This window comes from Lacerta agilis, chromosome 1 (assembly GCF_009819535.1).
Source record: "Lacerta agilis isolate rLacAgi1 chromosome 1, rLacAgi1.pri, whole genome shotgun sequence".
Taxonomy (NCBI): Eukaryota; Metazoa; Chordata; class Lepidosauria; order Squamata; family Lacertidae; genus Lacerta; species Lacerta agilis.
In genome coordinates this window covers 100,344,158-100,368,411 of record NC_046312.1, presented here as the reverse complement: position 1 = coordinate 100,368,411, position 24,254 = coordinate 100,344,158, and the positions used below count along the sequence as shown (strand labels likewise).

Here is a 24,254-nt window from a genome sequence, read left to right as displayed (position 1 = left end):
TGTTCACTTCTTTTTATTTTGAGGCAGTGCACACCTATGTTTGTTGAACTGCAAACCTTTGCAGTCATGTGTTACTCCATGTGATCCCTTATTTTCAAATCCGAAACTTGACAGCTATGGTGGCCAGAGATGGTGTCTGAACAAACTTCACAAAGAAATTCAGGATGATTCCACAACAAGCAGCACTTCCTACAGGCTGACCATTTTAAAAAAACAAGTTTTAAAATCCTGCCGCTCCTTGTGAATTGGGCACATGCTCTGCAAGGTGAAATAAGTAGCAGGTGAGAAACCTTCAAGAAAGGGATGGTCTATGCTCGTAGAAAACAAGGACCGAACAGCCTTGCACTACCACCCACTGGCAGGAATGGGCTGCAGCAGCTGAAAACACACTTGGAAAGGTGTGCAGAAGATGACATTGTATCTGCCATAGTGGGATGTTTTTAATCTATTGTTTTGTTTGTTTCCGCTTGGTTTAATGTATCTATTGGGGGTGGGGGTTGTTTTTGTTTGTAAGGCATTTTGGCAAGAGAAAGCTACAAGTTTAATAAATAATAATAAATAATAGTATCCTAGGTCCTGCTTAAAGTGCTTTTGCTGCGACACAATCTGAAGGTGCTTCCAAGCAGCCTAGGTTCCCACGCATACAAGGTGTGTGTACACCTGTGTTTGTGTGTGTTCACATGACGTCCTTGCCATTAAAACGCCACTCCATTTTTTTAACCATTTAACGTGGATCTATCTCTCTCTTCTTTTCTTTTCTATTTTTTTGCAATGAGATCAGATAAGTTAAACAAAAAATTGTCCATGTCCCGTTTGCAGTACCTCAGCTACCCATTTGCAAACTAAGTGGAAGCACCCTAACACTGTCAAGCCCGTCTGGTAGGGTAAAGAAAAAAGAAAAGAAAATCATTTCTGATACGGAAAGCAAACCCCTGTGCTGAGAAAGTGCTCTAGAGGCCACCCAGTTATTCCACTCAGGTTGCGCGTCTTTCGCACCCCGTGCGCCTTAAACAAATCTGCACCGACCAACCCGCGCGGGCAAAGCCTCTCTGCTGACTCCGCCCACTCTCCGCATGAACGCGGAAGCACTCGACTAGGCTAGCCCTTTCGACGATTCGACAAGTCTCTCTCTCCGCCTGTCAGCCGGCTGCTCTGTCATTAGAGGCGTCGGGGCTCGATTGCTTCGGCCTGCCCGCAAGCCGGCTAAGCAGGGGGGAAAAAGGGGAGAGGACTCGCGCGTCGAGCGTCTCGTTTTCTCTCCCCGCCGACACCTTTTTTCCTCTTTCTTTCCCCCCCTCCCACCACCCTTGGAATCGACGGAGGCGAGGATCGATTGCTTTGGCCCCGGGGGGTTGCCATTTTACAGGAACAAACAGAACGTGAAAAGAGAAAGAGGTAACGAACCCGGTCAGCGGCGTTTCCCTCCCTCCAATTCCCCCCCCCCGCCAAATGGAACTTCCCGACACCCCCACCCCCGGCTTAAACTTTTGGCCAGAGGCGTCCTTAGGCCCCGCTCCCACCTTCGCCCCCCCCACCGCCTGCCCTTCCGATAAGCGCTGTCCCTACGCACACAGCTCCTCAGTGCGGACTAGCCGCTTCAGTTCCCAGTCTCAAACCATCCCGTTGCCCTTGGACCCCAGACGGGGGTTGGGGGAGCAGGTGTAGGGCCGGATTTAGTTTTGAGCTACTGAAGGTAATGGGGCCCTTGATATGTCCAGCTATCTTTTGTCAACAACAAACTCGCTGTTTTTTGTGTGTTGAATATATGCTATATAAACAACACAAAAGACTGTTGCTGTATGTAGGTTTCATTTTATTTGGTTTTTTTTATCATATGTTTTGGAAATGTACATCGTGGTTTTTTCCTTTAATATTTTTTGGGGGGCCCCCAAGAGAGTGGGGCCCTAAACTATAGCTTATACATAAATCCGGCACTGATGCAGGTGGGATCCTCGCTGGCCAGCAGTGAACAGCCGCCCGGTAGCAGGACCAGGGAGCCTCCCCTATTTGCGCAGCAGCTACTGCAAGTCCAAGGTCCCTTGTTGCTTTTGTTGTTAGAAAGGGTTGCATCTCTTCCAGCATTTCTCCGATGAAAATAGGGATGACCTGCTCCATAATAATAATAATAATAATTTTTATCATTATTAGTCTGTGAACTGCCCTGAGACCTCTGCGTATAGGGCGGTATATAAATTCAACTAATAATAATAATAAAATATTATTTATATACCCCATCCTTAAGACTGGGTTCCCCCAGCCACCCAGGGAGGCTTCCAACATACATAAAAACAAAATTATTATTTATTGAATTTATATATTGCCCTATACCCGGGTGTCTCAGGGCAGTTCACAAAATAAAATCAAGATATAAAACCACAAAATACCTAGTAAAAATTAAAACAACAACCCATTCCCCCCCCCAAAAAAAACACAACAACACCCCAACACATTTTAAAAGGGCATAGGATGTAAATCAGATCAACCAAAGGCCTGGTTAAAATAAAACATTAAAGATTTTTTGGGGGGGGGGGACCACAAACAGAGGTGCCTTCAGATGTCCTCTAAATGTTGTATAGGTACTTGTCTCTTTGGCTGGGGGGTGTCACGTAATTCCATACCCTCCAATGTTTCTCTGATGAAAATAGGGCCGTCCTAAGGAAAAGTGGGACATTCCGGGATCAAGTCAGAAACCAGAACAGCTTATGTAAATTCAGGACCGTCCCTGGAAAATAGGGTCACTTGGAGGCGTGATCATCATCAAAATGAAAAAATAAATAAATAAAACCCTTAACGCGTCACTTCGGCCCAAGGAGTGCAGTAGCTAAGCATGAGGCAAAAAACAGCACCACATTTTTTTGTGTATGTACTGTACTGTATAGGGGAAAAGAAAGAAACCTGATTCTGGGGTGGCTAAAGGGAATGAAGCCAGCAATGGTAATTTTACCTGGCAGTGAGCCCCAATCTAGTAAAGCGGGGTTTACTTTTGGGTGAGCCAGCATAGAATTGTGCTGAGTGCTGCACATTAAAAAAAAACCCTTTATTGTTAAGAAATTTGATGGTGTTTCTAAACAATGAAATAGATGGCCCATATAAGGAACCTGGTAGAAGAAAAAGGGGGGGAAATAACATTAAAAGGCAGTAGGCTGCCAAATATAGTAAGGAAAGCAGGAAATGCTGAATATACAAGAAGAAATTGGGAGGTGGGGAGAAAATGGGTTATTGGGCAAGGAGTTTCTGGTTTCTTGTCTCTTCCCATTTGTCATCATGAAGCTGTCCTGGTCCTCTTCAAAATTGTTTTCATGGGCACCAGAATGGTCAGATCTCTTAACAACCCAGAAGAGTTTCTCAGGCAAATGCAGCTTGTGAAATGCTTGCAATGTGTGCCAGCATTAAAAAGGAAGCGTGAAAGAGAAATAAGCTCCCATCTGTCAAAAGTTTCAAGGAAAAGATTCAAAAGTGAGCATCTCAGAACCACAAGTTCCTTTTTGTGTTTCAATTTTAATTTTAAAAGAATTTAAAATTCACATGGACAGTGCTTTAACTAGTGCTCTGGAGGTTACAAAGACAGATCACCAATTGAACAGGGTGTAAATTTTACAAACAGGTTTCTTTGCTTTCTGAGCCTGCTTTTTTAAAGGTTTGCATTGGCATCAAAAAATTTCTCTGCACAATGGAAGGGCTAGAGATTTAGAAGTTTAACTGAATGTTAATTCCGAAACTGTAGTCATGCAACTATTTATAAGCTATTGAAATACACTTTTCCCTCCTGTTGAAGCAAAATAATATCTGCATCCCTTTGTAGAGTTGCGGTAAAGTGGAATAACCATTGTTCCGGTTTGTTTTGCACAGGTTCTAACAGCTGGTTAAGGCAGTTCTCGGAAGTGTTTGGGCATGGATCCTTAACAAGTTGCAGCTCAGGCCCAACGTGTTGTATAATCAGCCACTCTGATGTGTATGTCTCTGTTTTAGGAAGAACCTTTAGACGAAGATACCCATGCAAATGGCCACTGTAAGTAATACTGCTGTTTTCAGTGTTTGTTAAGAAAGCCATACAAATGTCTCTAAATGTGTTCCTGTTTCTATTCTTGTCCCTTAGTTTATGTGACATATGAATAGTGTTTTATGAAGTTTCTTTATAAATTTGTGACGTAAAAAATGGAAACACTTAGACTGGTGTATGTATATTTTAGTATGATGTAAATCATGATGCACCACTGAACTGAACTAGATAGGTTAAAAAAAGAAGATGTGCAGCTTCATAATATGGAATGCTTTAGGAAGTAATTTGCATCACTACTGAATTACCTAGAACAGTGGATTATTCACTGGCAAACTGGATTTTCCACTGTCCTATAAATACCTAAAACATTGGGTTTGGTACACACACAAAATTGGAGGGTGTGGGCCTGTAAAGATGTGGGATTGGATCCTATGGGCTTCTTGTATGCATGGAAGGTATTTTCACCAGTTTCTCCCTTCAGCCCAGTTGTTGCTGCTGCTTTGGGAGATGTCTGGGTAGGCAAATCCTGTTCCTCATGAGGAACACTCCCCATAGTTCTTAGGCGCCAACCTATAAATTATAAAGGCTGTAATTGTAGAAACTGGTGCAACGCACTCCTGTGCGGGTGTACTCGGAAGTCAGATCTACAGAGAACAGCAAGAGTCACTCCCAAAACAGTGTATGTATATGCTTGTGGACTAAGGATTAAGTTGGTTACTCTTGATTTATGTGGGATTTAACAACAATTTATTTATCACTTATGAAACGCCTACAGTTTTCTACAGGATGTTCAGGGATTAAAAGATAAGACAGTCCATGCAGTCCTGCATGAAACAAAAGGGGAAAGGAACAAGAAAAAGGAACATATGCAGGATTGTAGCCATCTTAAATCAGTTATACAGATTTCCTTATTGTACACTTCTGTTGGATCAAATAGCTCACAGATATAATGACAGAGGCAGAGCATATGCATTTTAAATAATAATAACAACAGCATTAATACATTTTTAAAAGCTCATATTCTGGGTTCAAAACTTAGGCTTTGATGCAATAGCACATTTAAGCCTGAACATTTACAACTGTATGAAATGTTGCACCATTCAAGTTTGAATTGGAATTACTATTTTTCATCATATAAACTTATATGCCTATAAAAACCATGAATGGACCTTCCTTAAGGGCTTCAGAGGTCCTTTTCTGTTTGTGGAAATAGGGTGAGATAGAATCTCTACCATGCACAAAACTGAAATGTTTTTTTGGCTAAACATGTTTCCAAATATACTTCTTAAGGACACTTAAAATGCGCATCTCTGTGTTCTTTAGTGTGCTGCATAACACTAAAGAACAGAATGGTGTGCTTGTTGTTGTTGCTTGTTACCCAAAGGTGTTCAGAAAACTTACAACACTTCTAAAACAGAAACGTAAGTATACTAGAACAAAACAAACCCGCATAACAGCCACATGAAGCTTTGGCAATATACTAGTGATATGCAGTGACCCTGCAGAACAAATATCCTTTGAAACACATTGGGCCAATACAAATCATATTTGTGCATCCTTGAGATTGTTTTTCCCTTTTCTATTACTGCCTTCCTTCTTTTGATTTGATTTGTCTAGTTGTGATCCTTTTCTTACTTCCCCCTTTTTCTGTGCTGCCACTGGAATTTCAAAACTTGGGATTCTTGACAGTGGCCACTAATGCAGTGCAAAGAGCTGAGAATGAGCCGAAAACTGAGAAAGGCTCAGTGTTGAAAAAACGTATGCATAGTGAGATTTCAGATTACATTACTTCATGTTGTGTCTAAACAACCATAGCTGCAACTATTGTCCTTATTGTCTGTGCAAGTTGCATTCAGTGCAAAGAAGAGGGTTGCCTTTTGCTAGGATGTGGGGTTAGGTATTGCAGCAGTCTGGTATTGGGTCAGTCGGGCCAGTGGGTCACAGAAACATAGGTTGCTGTGGGCTGTACACCGCAGGTAACAAAACTGCTAAATTTATTACATTATTTTACGAAAGGATGCGTGTATCATAATAAGTATAAAACTTAGTGTAAAGATTGTGTACCTCTGAATTAAAAAAATAACCATTTTTGAAGCTAACCTGTAAAAAAAAACCTTTCAGATTTAGAAACCATTGAGTTTTCATTCCCTATTTTGCACCTTAACTTTTAGATTCCTTCCTAAAGCATTCTGGATTTTGATGCAATATCTAGCCAGGCTTTTTGTTTAAAAAAACAAAACAAATGCCAACCCACATTGGCTACAGATGCATTTCTAAACAGAGGTCTGTCTTGCATGGTGGAACTGTAAAAGTTTTTTTTCCACCTTGTGAACTCTTAATTATCATGTAATACTTTTCAAAAGGTTAGACCTGGGAGATTGGGATTGCAAGACAAACACTTGAACACAGTGTCAGCCAAATTATCAGTGGTGCAGTTGTTAATAATGTTGGCATTTGTTGTCATTAAGCTTCAGAATAAAACTACACCAAGATGATATCGCACATCTGAGCCCTGTTGATTCAGGCTGTTTTCAGATTCAGGAAGAGAAATTGAAGCCATTTTCCGTTCGGTTCGTGTGTTGTAAGATTTCCCCTGGTTTTGTTGTCGTGAGAGTTTTGAGCTTAGGTGTGAGCTCACTACAGTTGTATGGGTCTGGGATTGAAATCTCTGCCAGTATGCATACAGAATGGCCAAGCGGTACGGTCGCCTTACCCTAAAGTGGCTTGCCAGCTTTGCAGTGGGAAATGTGCCATCTCCTGATAAACCAGAGGAAATAACTTGTCGGCTCTGCTTAACTACCCTTGCCGGAAGAAAGAACTGACTCACGTGTGTTTTTTTTCTTTTAATACGCTTTGCTTATCAGATGTTTGAACACATTCCATGTATGTATTATGGTTGTTGTTGTTTTTGCTAGATAAAAAGTGTCATTTACTTAATGCAGCATTTTATCCATGTGGCAAATGGTGTGCAAAAATTCCAGCATGCGGAATTTTTCATACTAAACTTTTAATTTTTAGCCACACCCAAAGAAAACGTAGTACATCGGTAATATAGAAGGTCGGGATGCAAAATTCAGCTAATAAGATTCCTCCACCCCTATGGAATGCGCATACTGACTTGTTGTTTTGATGTGCAGTATATGCTACATTCAGTTCTCTTTGTGTCCCCTTTAGGTACTTTGTAACAGAGCTAGACTGGTGACGTACCTTCCGGGATTTTATTCTTTGGTTAGAAGGGTTGTAACTCCCAAGGCCTTTTCCACAGCAGGGTCCTCTGGCTCAGACGAGCCTTCCGTTGCTGCTGCACCTCCAGACATATGTAAGAAACATTCCAAGAATTTGTTTCACCTGTGTTTACATCTAAAATTAGCTGTATTGTGGGGAAAAGCATACCGCTGTATCCATCTAATGTGTCTCATCAGCACAAGGCTTTTGGCTTGTCCAGTGGACTTCCTCCCCTCCTCCTCCTCCCCTGTGTACACCCCACGCCCTCCCCACATCTGCTCCAGAGCTCTAGAACAGGTTGGGGGGGAGCTGTGGGGAGTTCTGATGCAGAAGCAGAAATCCTTGCCGCTCAGAGGGTGCGTTAGTTAGATACCACATACAAAATGTCTTTCAAATCATCTATCTTATGGTTCCTCTGGTCATAACATACTTGGAATTAAGTATCATTAAGTTCAATGGAACTTAGTTGTCCAGTTTTCTGTTTGAACTTGAGTCACTAGCTTACTGAGTAGCCTGCAAAAAAACCTTTGCATTTTATAACTGAGTGCAATTTTATGTTTTTGTGTTTAAACGACTTAATTCTTAACTTTTGGCAGGTCCAAGAACTGTGTGGCCTGATGAGGCGATGGGACCCTTTGGTCCGCAAGACCAACGATTTCAGCTCCCAGGGAACATAGGCTTTGACTGTCACCTGAACGGTGCAGGGATTCAGAAGGCAACACAAGTGCACAAAAAACTGCCTGACATATTAGTTGAGCCCCTGGCAAGCGAAAGGCATGAATTTGTGATGGCTCAGTATGTCAACGAGTTCCAGGTAAGAACTCAGGTGGAAACATAGTTCCAAAGGAACTGGCCTGCCTAGCAAAAGAGCAGGCATGTGGCCTTTCTCTCCTGAATTTTGAAATGAGCACGCACTCCTGTGTTACAGGGGGGCTATCATAGTATTTTTGGAGTGGTACCCTCGAATAGAATTATCTTGAACAGAATTGTACTTCAGCTGTGCAGAAGCTTCAGGATACTGCAACCAGGTGATGTATCGCCCAAAACTGGTTTGAAATCCATATCGTGATATTGGCTTCATAATTTTTGACCTGGCAATATATTGCAAATCATGGTGTATGTATGCGTGTGCTATGCAAAAAAAAAAAAAGCACAATGTGGGAAAAACCGTGAAGCCAGCCAGTGCCTCTATAATAGCTTCATCCTTATTTCAGACATTGCGATGTATCAGTATATCTCTCAGTGTTTAGCTGGTGATATATCACGGTGTTGAAAACCAGATATCACCCAGCCCTAGAGGGTACAACTTTTTGCTAATTTTAAGAATAACAGCAACTGGGGCCATATTAAATATCAAACAACACTGCTGGCGTTACTGTTGTATGTAGCTCTGAACAATTACCTGCTGTTGTTTTTGTTTTCAGAACAGCAATCCTCCTCATAAACAAGAAGTTAGTAATGCCAAGACCTACTTTGAAACTGCTAAGGTAGAATGTGCGATACAAGCCTGTCCAGAGCTGTTGCGCAGAGGTATGGGTGCTGCCTTACTCCTCCTTTTCAAAAAATTTATTATCTCAGTAGACTTTATACCTTGACCTTTTTTCTTTTCTTTTGCTGGAGCGTCACAGTGTTTTCTTTTCGGTTGCATAAATTAACCCTCTTTTTGTCTTTAGTCTAAAAAAAAGAAAGCAACAGTGCGCTTTTCCAGATGAGCAAAACCTTTAGCCTGGGAATCTGACAGTCGTCCTTTCTGTAGTAAATGCGTCTCCATTGTGTGTGCAAGCTGTTGAAGAACACAGTGGCAATTCCCCATACTTACAAATGGGGTTGATGGAGGGTAGCCAGTGACGGAGAGGGGGGCTGTGCTTCTCATCTTCTTGACTGAGTCACTGCACCATACCTGTCAGGGAATTGTCCCCGATGCAGCGCAAGGTGGTGGAAGGGCTCTCCGGATGCTACAGAGAGCCCCAGTCCCACCTTGCCAGCAGCTCCTCCTCTGGTAGCGAAAGGAGCGGCGAGATGTCCAGCAAGGAGGGGGAGAGTTCACAGGGGAAAAGGAGTAGAGGCTCTGGGGATGCAAGAGAGACCCAGCACTCCCCCAGTCCTGAGGGTGATATAGGGGGAACGCAATTTCCGTCGCCCCAAAGACGTTGTGGGGTGAAAAGGAAGGATGGAAGGCGGGGTTTTCAGATAACGAAATTCTTTTGTTGGGGTCAGAACCGGAAGGGGCCATTCCCGGATTCTGACACCGCTTGATACAGACATGAACTTTTTAGCTCTGCACTGTATATAGTTTGCACAATAAAATCGATAAAGAAAACAGCAGAGTCCTGGCTGCTTACTCATGAGCAACTAACTGAGAACCTTACAATACCGGAATGGAAAGAGGGATGGGTGAGATTGGCACGGTGCAATTTAGCACACTTTTCTGGCACATTGACACCATGCTGCCTTGTCCCTCCCTCTTTCTGTCCTGGTTTGCTGCAGTGACTCAGCCAGGTGGAGCTCAGGTGAGCAGCTCAATTCCACCATGGCGCCACTGCTGGTGGAGCAAAAGAATTATAATAAACACCTAAAGCTGCAGTCCTAATCCTGCTTACCTGAATTCAGTAGGACTTACTCTCGGGTAGGCCTGGCTAAGATTGTGCAGTTAAGTTTCATTGACTTATTCCTTCCTTCATAGATTTTGAGTCAATGTTTCCAGAAGGAACTTCCAATAACCTCACAGTCCTAACAGTAACACAGAAGACAATAAATGATATGACTGCATGGAGTGAAGAAGTGGAAAATGAGCGAGAAAGTCTGATAGAAAATGTAAGTCTCATCAGCTTTCGGCCGTAAATTATGATACTGTTCTTATTGGAGGTGAGAACATGTGCGTTTGTGTGTTGTATTAGATTCAATGCTTGATAGCATGCTTTAGGAATGTGGAGTCTGCCCTAAGAGTGGATGACCATTATAGGTTGTGACCCAATATTTTGTGACCCAGTGTTAATGAAGCGCTCTTAGAAAGAATTTGGATATACACGACTAACGCTTGGTCCTTCACATTTAATGCCCAACTTGATTTTTCCTTCAAAAAATAAATTTAAAAATTGTCCAGTAGCACCTTAGAGACCAACTAAGTTTGTTCTGGGTATAAGCTTTCATGTGCATGCACACTTCTGAAGTGTATCTGTGTATCTGAAGAACTGTGCATGCACACGGAATCTTATACCCAGAACAAACTTAGTTGGTCTCTAAGGTGCTACTTGAAGGATTTTTTTAATTTTTTAATTTATTTCAGCTGTGTCAGACCGACACGGCTACCTACCTGACTTTAAAAAATAGTAACTTTAAATATATTTTATGCATACTCAGTAGCTACATGCTGTAATGTTTTACATTCAGTTTACTAAGTTGAACCTTTTATACCACATCTGTTAATAATTGCAGTAAATAAATCAGACGTTTATGTTTGCCCAAGTGATTATATGTAGAATTGCCACTAGGGGTCATCATTTCTTAAATGTACGTTTTTGCTTGGCTTTGGAATCAGTAGTTGTATCCTGACAAATGTCAGTGTTTTGCTGCTGCTGAATTTTTTCCCATACGTTATTCTCTGAAAATGTTCCATACTTTAATAGTGCTTTTAGAATAACCTAAAAACGCCAGCTTCTTTTATTTCAACTTGATTTTTTTGGGCTAATATATCTGAGAGCAGTTTCTAGTTATCACCAGCCACACTGCAGTTCCTTTAACTCCATTTGAGAAAGTTTCACAATGGCAGATAAGCTTTTATATGGGTTCTAAAGGTTTTCAAGGGGTTAGGAAGGAGAGTGCAGTGTTCAGTCATCACCATGAAAGCTGCACACAGAATAAAGCTCTCATTTTAGCGTGTCAGTGTCTCTGTGTTAGTCATGGTCTGTTGGGCCTTGGCATTGTAATCTGGTCTAATTATATTTTAATTGTCTTCCTCCTTCCTTGTCCACCTTCCTGTCAATTCCAATATATTGAACACAAGGGTGCTGGGATGGTAGACGTAACCTTCTGGCCTAAAGGTTACTAACAGCAAATTCACAATAGAATGGACTGTTTGTTTGCATTGTAGACAATCTCAGGAGAACTTAACTTAACATGAGAGACTTGGAGTAAAGTAATGAGAGTTAGTGGCAGGCAAATGAAGGTGTTATTGTATTGAAGACTCAAGTTGTCTTAATTAACATCTGTTTGGTGAGTGGCTACTGTGAGATTGTAATTCACCAGGATCAAAAGAGTCCAGTGCATAAACATGTTTAGACTGTTTATTGGGATTCCGTTGGCTTAATCTGAAATTGGAATGAACAGATATGTAGACCTTTGACTAATTGGAAAAATAGGTCCACGCTGAATGTAAATCTGTCCTGCTTTAAGATTATTCAGAATCTGAGTAAGCCCTTATGATAAAGGGTCCAGATCTCTGGCTTACATGCTTGAAGAAAGAAATGTCTGTATCTATCAATTCCAAATACCGGTAAATGAGGGGATGCAGCTGTACAACATTGTGTGCCTCGAGAGGTCCAGAGAGTGGCAATATAAGAACGGGCCTTTTCTGTAGTGGCTCCCCGTTTGTGGAATGCTCTCCCCAGGGAGGTTCGCCTGGCTTCTTCATTATATAGTTTTAGGTGTCAAAGTGTTGAACAAATGGAATGCAAACTAGAAAAATCAGTTTCAAGTGATGTTTCCCATACCGCGGCAGCCTACCAAACCACAGTTAGCTTTTCCATTGGATATGTTAAATGCAGTATCTTTTGCCGTAGTGCAAAGGATATACGAGTGCATTTGGTGAGAACCTCCACAATTCCTTTTGTTGAAGAGGCACGCTTCTACTGAATTTTTAAAATAAGAATTGTCACTTTCTTTAACAATAGAGTCTATTCTGGCAGAAATAAAAGAGAGTTCCATCTGTGTGCACAGTTTCATCCCACACTCTCCTGTAGCTCCTTTTTAGATTCTGTTTCTTTCTAAATTAGCACTATGTATTTAGAGGTTAGCAGGAGTTTTGAGCATCTGTGCTTTGTGTTTGGAAGAGAATTTTCTTGGCATAGGTTTTGGGCAGAGCTACCATTGTGGATTAGAGAACTGCAAAAAGTGCTTTACTGATCAAGATACAGGAAGTTGAGACTAGGGAACAAACCTAAGGCAAGGGGAGCATGCATAAAAGTGGGCAATAGGTGAGGTATGGATTTGTTTAATTTTTTGTATTTGCAGGTATGGCAACACTGCAAGCCACCCGAGCAATCAGTTATATTTTCCTGCCTGTACAGAATTATTAATGCTTCACTGACCATCACAAAGAATTTATTCTAGGTTCCATGTGACCATAGTATCTCAATATAGGTTATTAATTTTAATCCTCTTAGTCTCGGTTGACAGAGTTGAATAACAGTACTGTGTTCAATTTCACATTTGTTTGCTGGGGAAATGGAATATGCATTAGCCTTTAAAGTGTGCTTAGCATCTTTTCTTTCCTCTCTTCTTAGTTTATCAGTGGTGCCAAGGAAATTTGCTACGCTTTGGGTGCCGAAGGCTATTGGGCAGATTTCATTGATCCAACTTCAGGATTGGCAGTAAGTATTTCTACCAAAGCACAGCAAGAAGAGGGAGGCTGAACACCGTGTGTCTCGGGCAAATAATTTAAAAAAGAAAATAAATATGACGACTCCTACTTGAGTTTCTGCTGATTCCACTTGAAACCATTTTAAAGGCTATCTAAAATTGTTTCTGGAATGTCCGTGACAGCCTTTCTCAATTCTCGGCTATATCATAGAAACTGTTGTCATAGCTGGCACCTTAAGGGGCAGGTAAACAAAAGAACACAAGACTGTTTTTATTTGTTTTAGTTATTACATCTATTCTCTCCTCCAAGGAGCTCAAAGCAATGCACATAGTTCTCCCCAGCCCCGAGTTTATTCTTACAACAATCTTAGGATAGGCTGAGAAAATTATAGGCTCATGGTCACCCAGTGAGCTTCACGGCTGAGTGGGAATTTAAACCTGGGTCACGCTAGCCCTAGTCTAGCACTGTAACCACTACACCACTCTATCTCTCACCTCACCTCCCCCCTTTTACACTCTTAAAAAAGAACCTAGTTCTTTCAGACCAGGATAGTGATGTGTCATGGATTGTAGGTATTTGAGATGTTCCTTTGACAATTCTTTCATGCACAACCATATCAGTATTATTTCTAGTTGTTAATTTTTTTGTCCCATCAGGCTCCACACCAGGGCCCTTAGAAATGTCCTAGATCCAAATTATTTGAAAAGCTAGTCGGTATGGAATAGCAAAGCACTAAGACCTGTTATATTCTCCTACTAAATGTGTACATAGTTTTTTACCCAACTTTTGTTGGTGAATCTTTACTGTCTTTGCATGGACGGTTCTAGAATCTGCTATTGCAGTATATATAGGTGAAAATCGAAAAATTAGAATATTGTGGAAAGGTTCATTTCTTTCAGTAATTCAACTTAAAAGGTGAAACTAATATATGAGATAGACTCATGACATGCAAAGCGAGATATGTCAAGCCTTTATTTGTTATAATTGTGATGATTATGGCGTCCAACTCATGAAAACCCCAAATTAACAATTTCAACTTTGGGGTTTTCATCAGTTGTACGCCATAATCGTCACAATTATAACAAATAAAGGCTTGACATATCTCGCTTTGCATGTCATGAGTCTTATCTCATATATTAAATTCCAGTAGCTAATGAAAACAATTGCTTACATAAATGGACTTTTCCACAATATTCTAATTTTTCGAGTTTCACCTGTAGAATCATAGAAATATAGAGTTGGAAAGGAATCCTGCCCACAACCATCCCTGTGTGGGCTTGAACCATCAACCTTCCGGTTAGCAACTAGACGCACTAAACCGTTGCGCCAGAGGCACCAGGCTATTGATTCATAAAATCCAAGGAATTAGAAGTGCACTTTCCTGGTAACAGTGTCACTTTGAGGGCCGGATCTGCGGGCTTCAGAATTTCTAGTTGCCATGGGGTATAATAAACAGTATAGTTATCCCTCTATAGAAATATCAATGCAAACCCAGCAGTTGTACATTTTCTGCCATGACATTTAAATGCATTTAAGTTTAGGCTTAAAACTACAGTAGTTTGATCTCTATTATGTTGAAATATATTCAGGAATCTTCCTATAAACATACCCCGTGTTTTTTTGTGCTCTCTTTGCAGTTTTTTGGCCCTTATACAAACAACACCCTTTTTGAAACTGATGAACGCTACCGCCATTTAGGATTTTATGTGGAGGACCTTGGCTGCTGTAAAGTTATTCGTCATAATCTCTGGGGAACACACGTGGTAGTCGGAAGTATTTTCACTAATGCTTCACCCGACAGCCCTATCATGAAGAAACTGAGTGGCAATTAACCGCATCTTCAGGCTTAAGAATTGGCCAATAAACACTGTTGGGACATATCAAGCGATAAATTACACTGATTTCTAGGCAGTAAAAGATCTGTTATTTATTTTAGTCTTCTTGGGATATGTAGTCTCTCTACACGATTTATAAGGTAATCCAACATTTTACTTGAGAGATATGTATATTTAGCGTATGATATTCTAAAGTATTACTTTTCCAAACTTTCAATAAAGTGAAACATCCACAGTAATCTTACACTGGAAGATAAACCCTCAGCACTTTCGTAACATTTCACCATTTCATTCTGGTGAAGTCAAATTTAATTTGCTTGCAGTATGTTTTATAAATGCCTGTTTGACTTAGGTTGCAAATTGATTGGAAATAGAGCACTGTTCATTTCACATCTTCAGTTTTTATGTTTTGGAAAAGAAACATTTTTGAGGTAGGGACAGTCCACTTGTTCGGTTAGATCCCATTAAAGGAAAATAATATCAGTCATTCTTTTATGCAAGAACCAGTATTGTCTTATTTCTGTTTTTCACGCTTTATTTGGAATATACTTCAAGCAGGAGATTTTGTGGCCTACTTCATGATTTTCAGAAGGCGTAATGGCTTGTACCTCATGCAACCTGCATATTCCTGTGAGGGAAGAAGTTATTTTTGCCAATTTCCCTGCCTTCTCTGAATCCGCCATGCTTTGGAAATTTGCTTCAGGAGGTGGGGGGACCTTCCAGAATGCCCATTGGGGGATGCAGAGGGAAGGAGAAATCGTAGGGGGGGAAAGCCTCTGCTCACATCTCATCCTGTTTGTGGATCCTGCTGGATCTCACTCAGTTCCATGAGCAGAAAGATCTCTTCCATTCATGGAATGCCAGGTCTGGATGCACCCCAATATTCCAGAATATATCCCAACTCGATTTTTAAAAGTTGTCATTGGATTTGCTTGAAGCTAGTACGCCTAAGTGTGCCTGACTTTCTAACAGGCCTCCTCTCTAAGCTAGCCACAACAATATGAATCAAAGAATGGGAGTCAAAGGAATTAAGTCAGTGCAAATCAAAACTGTTTCTGCACTGAAGACCCTTTCTAGATCTCATTACCGCCAAAGCATAAAGAAAAGAAAACAGTGTCATATATTCATGAATCTGGTTTGAATGAAAGTATGGGTTGAATTCTTGTCGGTAGAATTTTATTTCTGTGAATGCTGGCTGAGACATTGCAGTAGGCTGTTTTATTTCCTTGAGTACAGGTATATGCAATACAAAAATGTGAATGAACTATAGGCCAAATACAAAAATGTGAATGAACTATAGGCCAAGTCATCAGATCTTTCTCTGGATACTTACAGTTGTGCCAACGCTGTTGATTAAAGAAAGAAATTGTTTTCCAGGTGGCTTTCATCAAAATCCACAGTTACAGTGGTTCTATTGCAAGACAGTCCTCAGCTAACTACTTGCCATGTGCAGAATGGCTTCCACTTGCACAATGACTTCTGCTTGCCCAACCTGGCTTTCCTCCCATCTGCTCACCCGCTAAATATTTTACTTCATTTTTAATTTGTTATACTGCCTCTTTCTATATTACTATACACGAGGGGGTTTACAAGTTGAATAAACAACAAAACAGACAGCAAAGATCACTCACGTAATAACAATCTGATACCATGCAAAGAAGTCCCCGTAACTTTAAAATTACCGACTTCTATCAAACAAAGCAATATTCAAGAATCCACCAGAATATAATAGTAAACAGTCAAATTAAATATCAGCAAATGATAATTAAACAGTTAACACTCACCATTATAATAAAGTTACAGGTGGGTAGCCGTGTTGGTCTGCCATAGTCGAAACAAAATAGGAAATTCTTTCCAGTAGCACCTTAGAGACCAACTGAGTTTGTTCTTGGTATGAGCTTTCGTGTGCATGCACACGAAAGCTCATACCAAGAACAAACTCAGTTGGTCTCTAAGGCAGTGTTTTTCAACCTTTTTTGGGCAAAGGCACACTTGTTTCATGAAAAAAATCACGAGGCACACCACCATTAGAAAATGTTAAAAAAAATGAACTCTGTGCCTATATTGACTATATATAAAGTAATTTTTCAATTTTTCCCACGTCACACCAGGCAACATCTCGCGGCACACTAGTGTGCCGCGGAACAGTGGTTGAAAAACACTGCTCTAAGGTGCTACTGGAAAGAATTTCCTATTTTGTTTCCATTATAATAAAGAATCACTAAACTGTAATCAAGAAAAACAAGGGCAAGTCACAATCCATAAAATGCCACAATCATAGAAAACCAAGTAAAAGGTTCAAATTGAGAAACAAGGGCACGTAATCTATCTCTCTGTCCCTGAACTTCTCTTTCCCCAGCTGCTTCTGTTCTCAAAATCATGGTCTGGGAAAGGCTTCTAGGGTTGGAGGGTGGGGCAAGACAGGTGGGAAAAGCTATTGCCTGATGAGCAGCAGGAAGTCTCTCTCCCCTGTGTTCAAGAAGTTCCCTCAACCCTCCAGAGCCGACTTGGAGAAGGTGTTAGGTGCATGCAGGGGAACGAGAGGAGAGGAAAGTCACATTGTGCAAGTGGAACCCCTTCTGCACGTTCGAGGTTAGTTGAATGTCGGCTGTAATTCTTGCCATTTCCCCCCTCTGTTTACTAAAGGTGCTATATGTGGCCCTGTGCTCCCATTATGTAAAGTCTGGTTTGCGCAAGTAGTAGAATGGTATAGCAGAATGAGCTTTTTCTTATCAGCCTGGAATAATTCTTAATTTTATTTTTGTGTCAATTAACAGTTTAAAGGGGGGGGGGTATGTGCACACTGGGACATAATTGGAAATTGCACTGCCCTGCCTACAAAATCACATTTTGCCAAATGGATGATTGAGAGAGAGGTGGCCTGGGTTCTTCTGATTTGTAATGAATCTAAGAACTTTTTATTTCACCTCTGGCTAGTTACATCACTGGGTAAGTTCGTTTAAGTTTCCTGACCCGCCTGGTCATACCACCTTTGGAAGGTAGGCTTCCAAAGGAAGGTTGGTTCAGTTTTACAGAGAACGACTCGCCTCCATTCACACAACCTTGAGGAGGGGGATTGTTAGCGACTTACAGATTTATTTGACCCCTGGAAGAGAGTTAATAGAGGCAGTACTGGATCCAGTTCAACAGCTCACCCCTGGACATTTTGAATTGAAAGGTGGTGTTAAAATGTTTTAATGAATTGTACCACATTAAGAGTACAGGTGAAGAAATTGCAGCTTGAATGCTTTCCTGTGTAAAAACTAAACAACTTTGCAGCAAATAGAAAACAGTACTGTAGTGGGGTGGACTAAAGCTGACTCCCTGATCTGCTTCTTAAAAGGTAAAGGACCCCGGACAGTTAAGTCCAGTCGCGGATGACTCTGGGGTTGCGGCGCTCATTTCGCTTTACTGGCCGAGGGAGCTGGTGTTTGTCCGCAGACAGTTTTTCCAGGTCATGTGGCCAGCATGACTAAGTCACGGATGACTCTGGGGTTGCAGCACTCATCTCGCTTTACTGGCCAAGGGAGCCAGCATACAGCTTCCGGGTCATGTGGCCAGCATGACTAAGCTGCTTCTGGCAAACCAGAGCAGCACACGGAAACGCCATTTACCTTCCCGCTGGAGCGGTACCTATTTATATACTTGCACTTTGATATGCCTTTGAACTGCTAGGTTGACAGGAGCTAGGACTGAGCAACAGGAGCTCACTCCGTCGCAGTGATTTGAACTGCCAACCTTGCGATCGGCAAGCCCTAGGCTCTGGTTTAGACCACAGCGTCACCCGTGTCCCTCATCTGCTTCTTACTTGCGAGTAATTTTATTTCATGGCCATGCATTAAGAAATTGTATTGGATGTTATACATTCTTCTGTCGCCTCATTCTGCTGCAGGTATAAGCCAGGCCTCAGCTTTCTTAGCGATCAGTCCAAACATCCCATTTTGATGGGCAGCTGTGGTGTGAGGAATGAGTTCAGTAAGAATAAAGGCAGCCTGCTCTCTTAAGCTGCCACCCTACTTTGTGGTGCCATATTGAGAAAAGCAGCAGTGCATCACTAGCAGAAGCCCACCAATTCTGAAGCAACACTGGCATGAGAAGCAGCATGACCAGCTCAGTGGAGGGCCAATTCCTCTCTTCCCAAAAAAATATGTGACACAGGGTGATTTCCCAGAATTTTAAAGGCACAGGACCAATGGCAGCAGCAGCTGAAACATAACAAGTTGAAACAAAATAAAAAATAAAAAAATCCTTCCAGTAGCACCTTAGAGACCAACTGGAAGGATTTTTTTATTTTTTATTTTGTTTTGACTATGGCAGACCAACACGGCTACCTACCTATAACAAGTTGGTGCAAGAGGAAGCAGAGCCTGTGCTCCAGTGCATTTTTTGGGGCACAAGCAATATGTTAAGGAGAAAATGCTCAAGTTAAATGTTCATGCTGTTAACCTGCGTTTATTTCTCTGCTCACCTCTTCAGAATGGATTTTTTCAGGCTGGGGTATTGGAAGTTTTAGCAACTGTGAATTTAGGCACAATTGAAAATATGCTGGATGTACACATATATATATATATTGCACTGAAATAAATGCTCCGAGGAGCAATGTGTGAAAGTGCTCGTTATTAGTGCCGACACTTTATTTATAATTTATGCAGCAGTGATACTGGGGAAAAAATATGCTAGAAATCTTCCATATGAGCACAGTCTCCTTGTCTCTTAGAGGAAAACATTACGGCTTCAAGACTGTCCTAATATGAGCTACAGCTGAGCAGTGTGCTTTCTGTGCAAAGGTGATAAACACACACCGCTGCCAAGATCTTTGTGCTGAATGCAAGAGAAGTGGCTGGAAATAAGTTAATTTCACTCTGATTCTCCAAAAGGGGGTGGGGGAGAAAGTGTGGAAAACCTCACAGGTGAATACATTGTAATTAATATTTCACAAATCTGCATCACAATGTATCTTAAAAAAATACAAAATGGGATACAAACATCTGAGAAAATTCTGCATGTGGTTTTGTACTTTGTCTACTATGCTTTGTGGGTTATTTGGTTCCAAAGATCTCATTATTTGACACTATGTTTTAGGGATTCTAAATGCTTTCTTTGCAGCAGCAGTTTATTAACAAAATAGTTAAGCCAATTTAGGTCTCGTTGGCTTACGATGAGTAAATGTGGTTAAACCCATGTACTTCCTCTTCATTCAGTTGTGGACTGGGATTCCTGTGTGTTGTTCTCTTTCCTAGAATAATTTTGCTGCTCAGCCAGGAAGTTCCATGATTCAAATCTCACCTCAGCTGTGAAGTTCCTTGCAGGCTTTAGGCTTATCTCTAAACCTTGGGCCCTTTTCTGCTAATAATAAGAGTATTGGTGCAGAATTTAATTAGATGGTAAACATGAAGAGTTGTAAGGTTTTAATTAGAGGCTGGAAATGAAGAGTAGTAGCTGTTACTTATTAATTAGTACGCCACTTAATTGCCAAAATGGCTTCTAAGCCGTTTACAAGTATAAAACCAATTGCACACAATTAAAATGCACATTAAAACATTCTCAGTTAAAATGACTGTTCTAAAAATATATAAATAATATGAAAAATAATATCTAAATCTCCAGGGATAATGATGACGGTGACGTTCGAAACTCGGGTATTCTGGAACTAGCTCAGGTTTGGAATTCCAAGGCCCATCATGAACTAGTTCAAACCCCCTCTAAAAATTTAGGCCTAATACAGCAGTGGATTAACCAAGCTTAACTATAGTTGTGAGGCAAATCGTGGAGGAAGAGCAGCTCTGAAATCATTTCTTCCTGCATTATCATGTTATAGAGTGATCTTAATGGGAGAATAGAAATTTAAATGTTCAGTCTTAAGTGGATGTGGATCACCTTAGTGCACTTTCTTACTGGTATGGAAGAAGTATATTTTTAAAAAATCTGTAAGGGATTGTTTTCCGTATTCACTCATCAATGGGGGGGGGGACAATTTGAAAATGGTTATTTGAAAGCATTGGAACCTTCGGGTATAGGCTGGTATAGAAATAAATGAAAATAACACGGATGTAAAGTGTTTTTTTTTTAAGTATCATCTACCCATATTCTCGTGTGTAAAATCATTATTATTTTTTAGCCACCTTTGCACATTCTTGTTTTACATCGCATACTGACGGTTGTCGGGTAGTCTAGTGTTTTCCATCTGTGTGGCTCAAGGGAGCATGAAGAAAGATCTATGCAGTCGGTATGACCTCATAAGTGTAAAGATGAATTATTCTGTTTTGTACATTCGTCGAGACAACCACATCCCCACACATTTGATTGGCACGACCACAGCAACCATCTCCATATCCAGCACTGTCGGTCTTTGGGACCTTCATCTGAATCGCATGATCTACACAGGACTTGCTGAAATTTTGTGTTATGGATTTCTAGTAGAATGAGTATCCTCCTGCACGTTTTGCAGATTTATTCTGTTTTATTCTAGATTATATTACTGTCGTGAGTAAATATACGCAAGTTACGATAAAAACGATGCAATATTGATACTATTTTCAGCCAGTTACGTTTGGTGTGTGGTTATTATGCGTGATATGCAACTTAGGGTTTTTTTGGTGTTTGATACTGTTCACTATTGTTGTCATGAAGAAAGCAGCCCTCAAAACACCTAAAAGGTCAAAGATGCACATTCAAGGGGAGAGTCTCTAGTCTTTCCCTGCTATCTTCATTTCAGGCCTTTTGCCCTCTGGAAGTAATTGAGGAGAAATTGTAGTTAATAAACTTTGAGTGAGCAGACTGGTAATTTTAGACAGTGCCGAGCAGCCGGCCCAAGACAGGTAAGTCCTCAAAAGCAGTCATTGTAGATTCTAATTACTCTGCAATTCTTCAGAGTCTTCTGCAGAGTCAGCCAAAACTAATTGCTGCAGTTCAGAATGGTATAAGTAGTTGTTAAATGAACTGTATTAATTTTAAGCAATACCTTGATATTGTGTAAGAAAGCATGCTAGGTGTTCCTGGGGTCAGTCAAATAATAGCTTCATTAGGACCAACCAGTATTCCCATAACTTCCCTGTAATTCTCAACACGATTTTGAAGCAGAAAAAAATAAGTATGATTTAAGTCTTAAAGTGGTAAGAGCAAAATACTTCCAGATTTCATTTGTATTGTTAAAATGAAAGTTCATCATATGCTCATGTCTGCAGTTTATGCAGAGCCATGATGGGCAAAAAAAAAGGAAGATTTGTTTAAAACCCAGTAATAAGCCGTGCATTGCAAAATACACAGTATAAGGCAGAAAGCTGTAGAACAGAAAAATAAGTAGTCCTATTTTCAAAGTTGGAAATTGTTTCTACCATATTTCATTTGGGGGGTGGGGCTCAAGAAATAATGCAGGTGGTGTTTCTTTGGGGTTGAAGCAATTAGATAATATGAAGTGAACCACTTCAACAATTAACTCAAGGACCTAGTTAACACTAGGAAACAGATTCTTATAGGTACCCAATTGTAACTGTTCATATGAAGAATTTGTCAGTATAATTCAGCCCAAAAGAATTCACTCGTTATGTGGGCATTCTCAGTTGCCATAGTTCTGTGTGAGCAACCCTGCATACAAATGGCATGCCTAGATTCCCCTGCAATTCAGCTTATCTAAAGAAAGTGCATTGCCTGGATAACTAAAGAACCAGATCGAAATCTCACCCTCTGGTGGTAGAAGGTCTGAGTTTGGTTTTCCTCTCTCTTGCTAGAAGTCTGCTGTGGGACTGTGCATGGTTAAAGGGGCCTCTTGACATGTGTCAAAAGATAAGCTCCATCCATAAAAGCCATTCTTAGCCCTGTAGACTAGGCCATGCCGCCTATACTATATTCAGCTTTCTCTGAGATTTCCAGTTCTAAAAATAGGAGGCTCAAACGGCCAACTTGAAAAAGTACAAAGTATTCAACTTGGAACAGTTGCACTAGCTCAGTGATCAGTGCACAAGGCTGGGGAACCTTTTTGGCTTCATGGTCCAGATTCTTATCAGGATCAGCCTTGTGGATTAAATAAGATTCCCGCTCCCCTCTTCACTGTTCCAGAGGACTTCAGGGGGACCAGAACAGATCTAGGGGGTACACAAGGGGAAGAGAGTGTGACAATGTTCCATCTTGCAAGCAGAAGTCCTTGCACTAGCAGAATGTTCTCCTTAGTGCTACTTTGAATATAGTTCTATCCTCGTCTTCCTTTAGAAAGCTCATAGTAGCTTATATGGGTCACCCCTCAAGGCACCGACCAAACCTTCGTTTCACCATTGCTATAAATCTAGTTGCTCCTGAACAAATTGCTGTTTTATTTTAACCATGTAAACAGTGTAGGAACAAGCGATTCTTTCAGTGCCTCATTCGTACCACTTTGTTATGAGGAATAATGTTCTAAAACTGACCCATCTAAAAATGAATGGATGTCTACTTTTTATATGTCAGACACATACTGCATTGGTATTCTCCGTGTCTGCTGTCTCTCTTCAGCGAGCTCCGCTTGTAAAGAGGCAACAAATAATCATGGTGTGTTGTTTTTCTACCTCGGCGAACAGCTAATACAGTTTTTGACTCGGGAGGAATCTGAATGTTCTGGGACTTGCACACCATGTTTCATATTTATTTCAAGTGCACTTGGCTGGTCGTTCACTCTTGTGTAACATTCAGCCAGAATACTTGTTGAACAACAGCTAATGAAAGCTGGTCTTTAATATTATTAGCCTTTTGTTAAAGGTAAAGGGAATGGGACCGCTGACCTTTAGGTCCATTCGCGGACAACTCTGGGGTTGCGGTGCTCATCTCGCTTTTGTTAGCTGTTCATTACACAGGCCACACTAAACACAGATTTATCACTGAAAAGAAATGGGGATAGGGAGCAAAAAAAGAACCGTCACCCAACTATCAGGAAAAGCCTCCTGGGTCATGTGGCATTCACCCTGGTGGCATTACAGAATTAAAGCACACCAATGTGCCCCTTTTAAAGCCCTAAACAGCCTCGGTCCAGTATTACCTGAAGGAGCGTCTCCACCCCCATCGTTCTGCCTGGATACTGAGGTTCAGCACCGAGGGCTTCCTGGCGGTTCCCTCACTGTGAGAAGCCAAGTTACAGGGAACCAGGGAAAGGGTCTTCTCAGTAGTGGCACCCACCCTGTGGAATGCCCTCCCACCAGATCTGAAAGAGAAGAAACAACTACCAGGCTTTTAGAAGACATCTGAAGGCAGCCCTGTTTAGGGAAGCTTTTAATGTTTGACGGACTATTGTATTTTAGTATTTTCTTGGAGGCCACCCAAAGTGGCTGGGGAAACCCAGCCAGATGGGTGGGGTATTATTATTATTATTATTATTATTATTATTATTATTATTATTATTTATTTCCTTTTTTGATGGAAAATAATGCTATGGGTCTAACAAGAGCCATTTCTAGTGCTGGGGCAGTGTCCTCTTCTTTGCCAGAGGCAGCGAACTAGTTTAGAAATGGGATGTAGACCTGCCCTCCTACAGAGGGGAATGGATGGGAGACTTAGGGGGGACAGTAAGGGCACTGTTAGTGCTGTCCTCCAATATTTGCTGACTGAGGCAGGTTATCTCACTTCCCCTAAAGGCAGGACCACCCCTGTGTGA

The 24,254-nt window shown here is 41.1% G+C and overlaps 1 protein-coding gene and 1 long non-coding RNA gene across 2 annotated transcripts in view; both read left to right on the top strand.

Moving 5' to 3' along the window:
* The first annotated feature begins 1,271 nt into the window (after positions 1-1,271).
* On the top strand, positions 1,272-14,890 carry MMADHC (metabolism of cobalamin associated D). Its single transcript, XM_033164517.1, has 8 exons — positions 1,272-1,395; positions 3,850-4,009; positions 7,175-7,319; positions 7,822-8,039; positions 8,650-8,755; positions 9,909-10,039; positions 12,727-12,813; positions 14,441-14,890. The coding sequence occupies exons 2-8, from the start codon at positions 3,995-3,997 to the stop codon at positions 14,633-14,635; spliced, it is 897 nt and encodes a 298-aa protein (XP_033020408.1). The 5' UTR covers positions 1,272-1,395; positions 3,850-3,994; the 3' UTR covers positions 14,636-14,890.
* A 2,119-nt stretch (positions 14,891-17,009) lies between these two features.
* LOC117055130 overlaps positions 17,010-24,254 on the top strand; it is a 29,203-nt gene continuing 21,958 nt past the window's right edge. Inside the window, exon 1 of the long non-coding RNA XR_004427580.1 lies at positions 17,010-17,230. This is a non-coding gene — a long non-coding RNA (uncharacterized LOC117055130). The remainder of the gene's footprint in view (positions 17,231-24,254) is intronic.

Excerpts from the sequence above, each read along its gene's own strand:
- MMADHC (XM_033164517.1), top strand. Across the intron at positions 7,320-7,821 it reads TGCTGCACCTCCAGACATAT|GTCCAAGAACTGTGTGGCCT; the intron begins GTAAGAAACATT and ends AACTTTTGGCAG. Across the intron at positions 12,814-14,440 it reads ATCCAACTTCAGGATTGGCA|TTTTTTGGCCCTTATACAAA; the intron begins GTAAGTATTTCT and ends CTCTCTTTGCAG.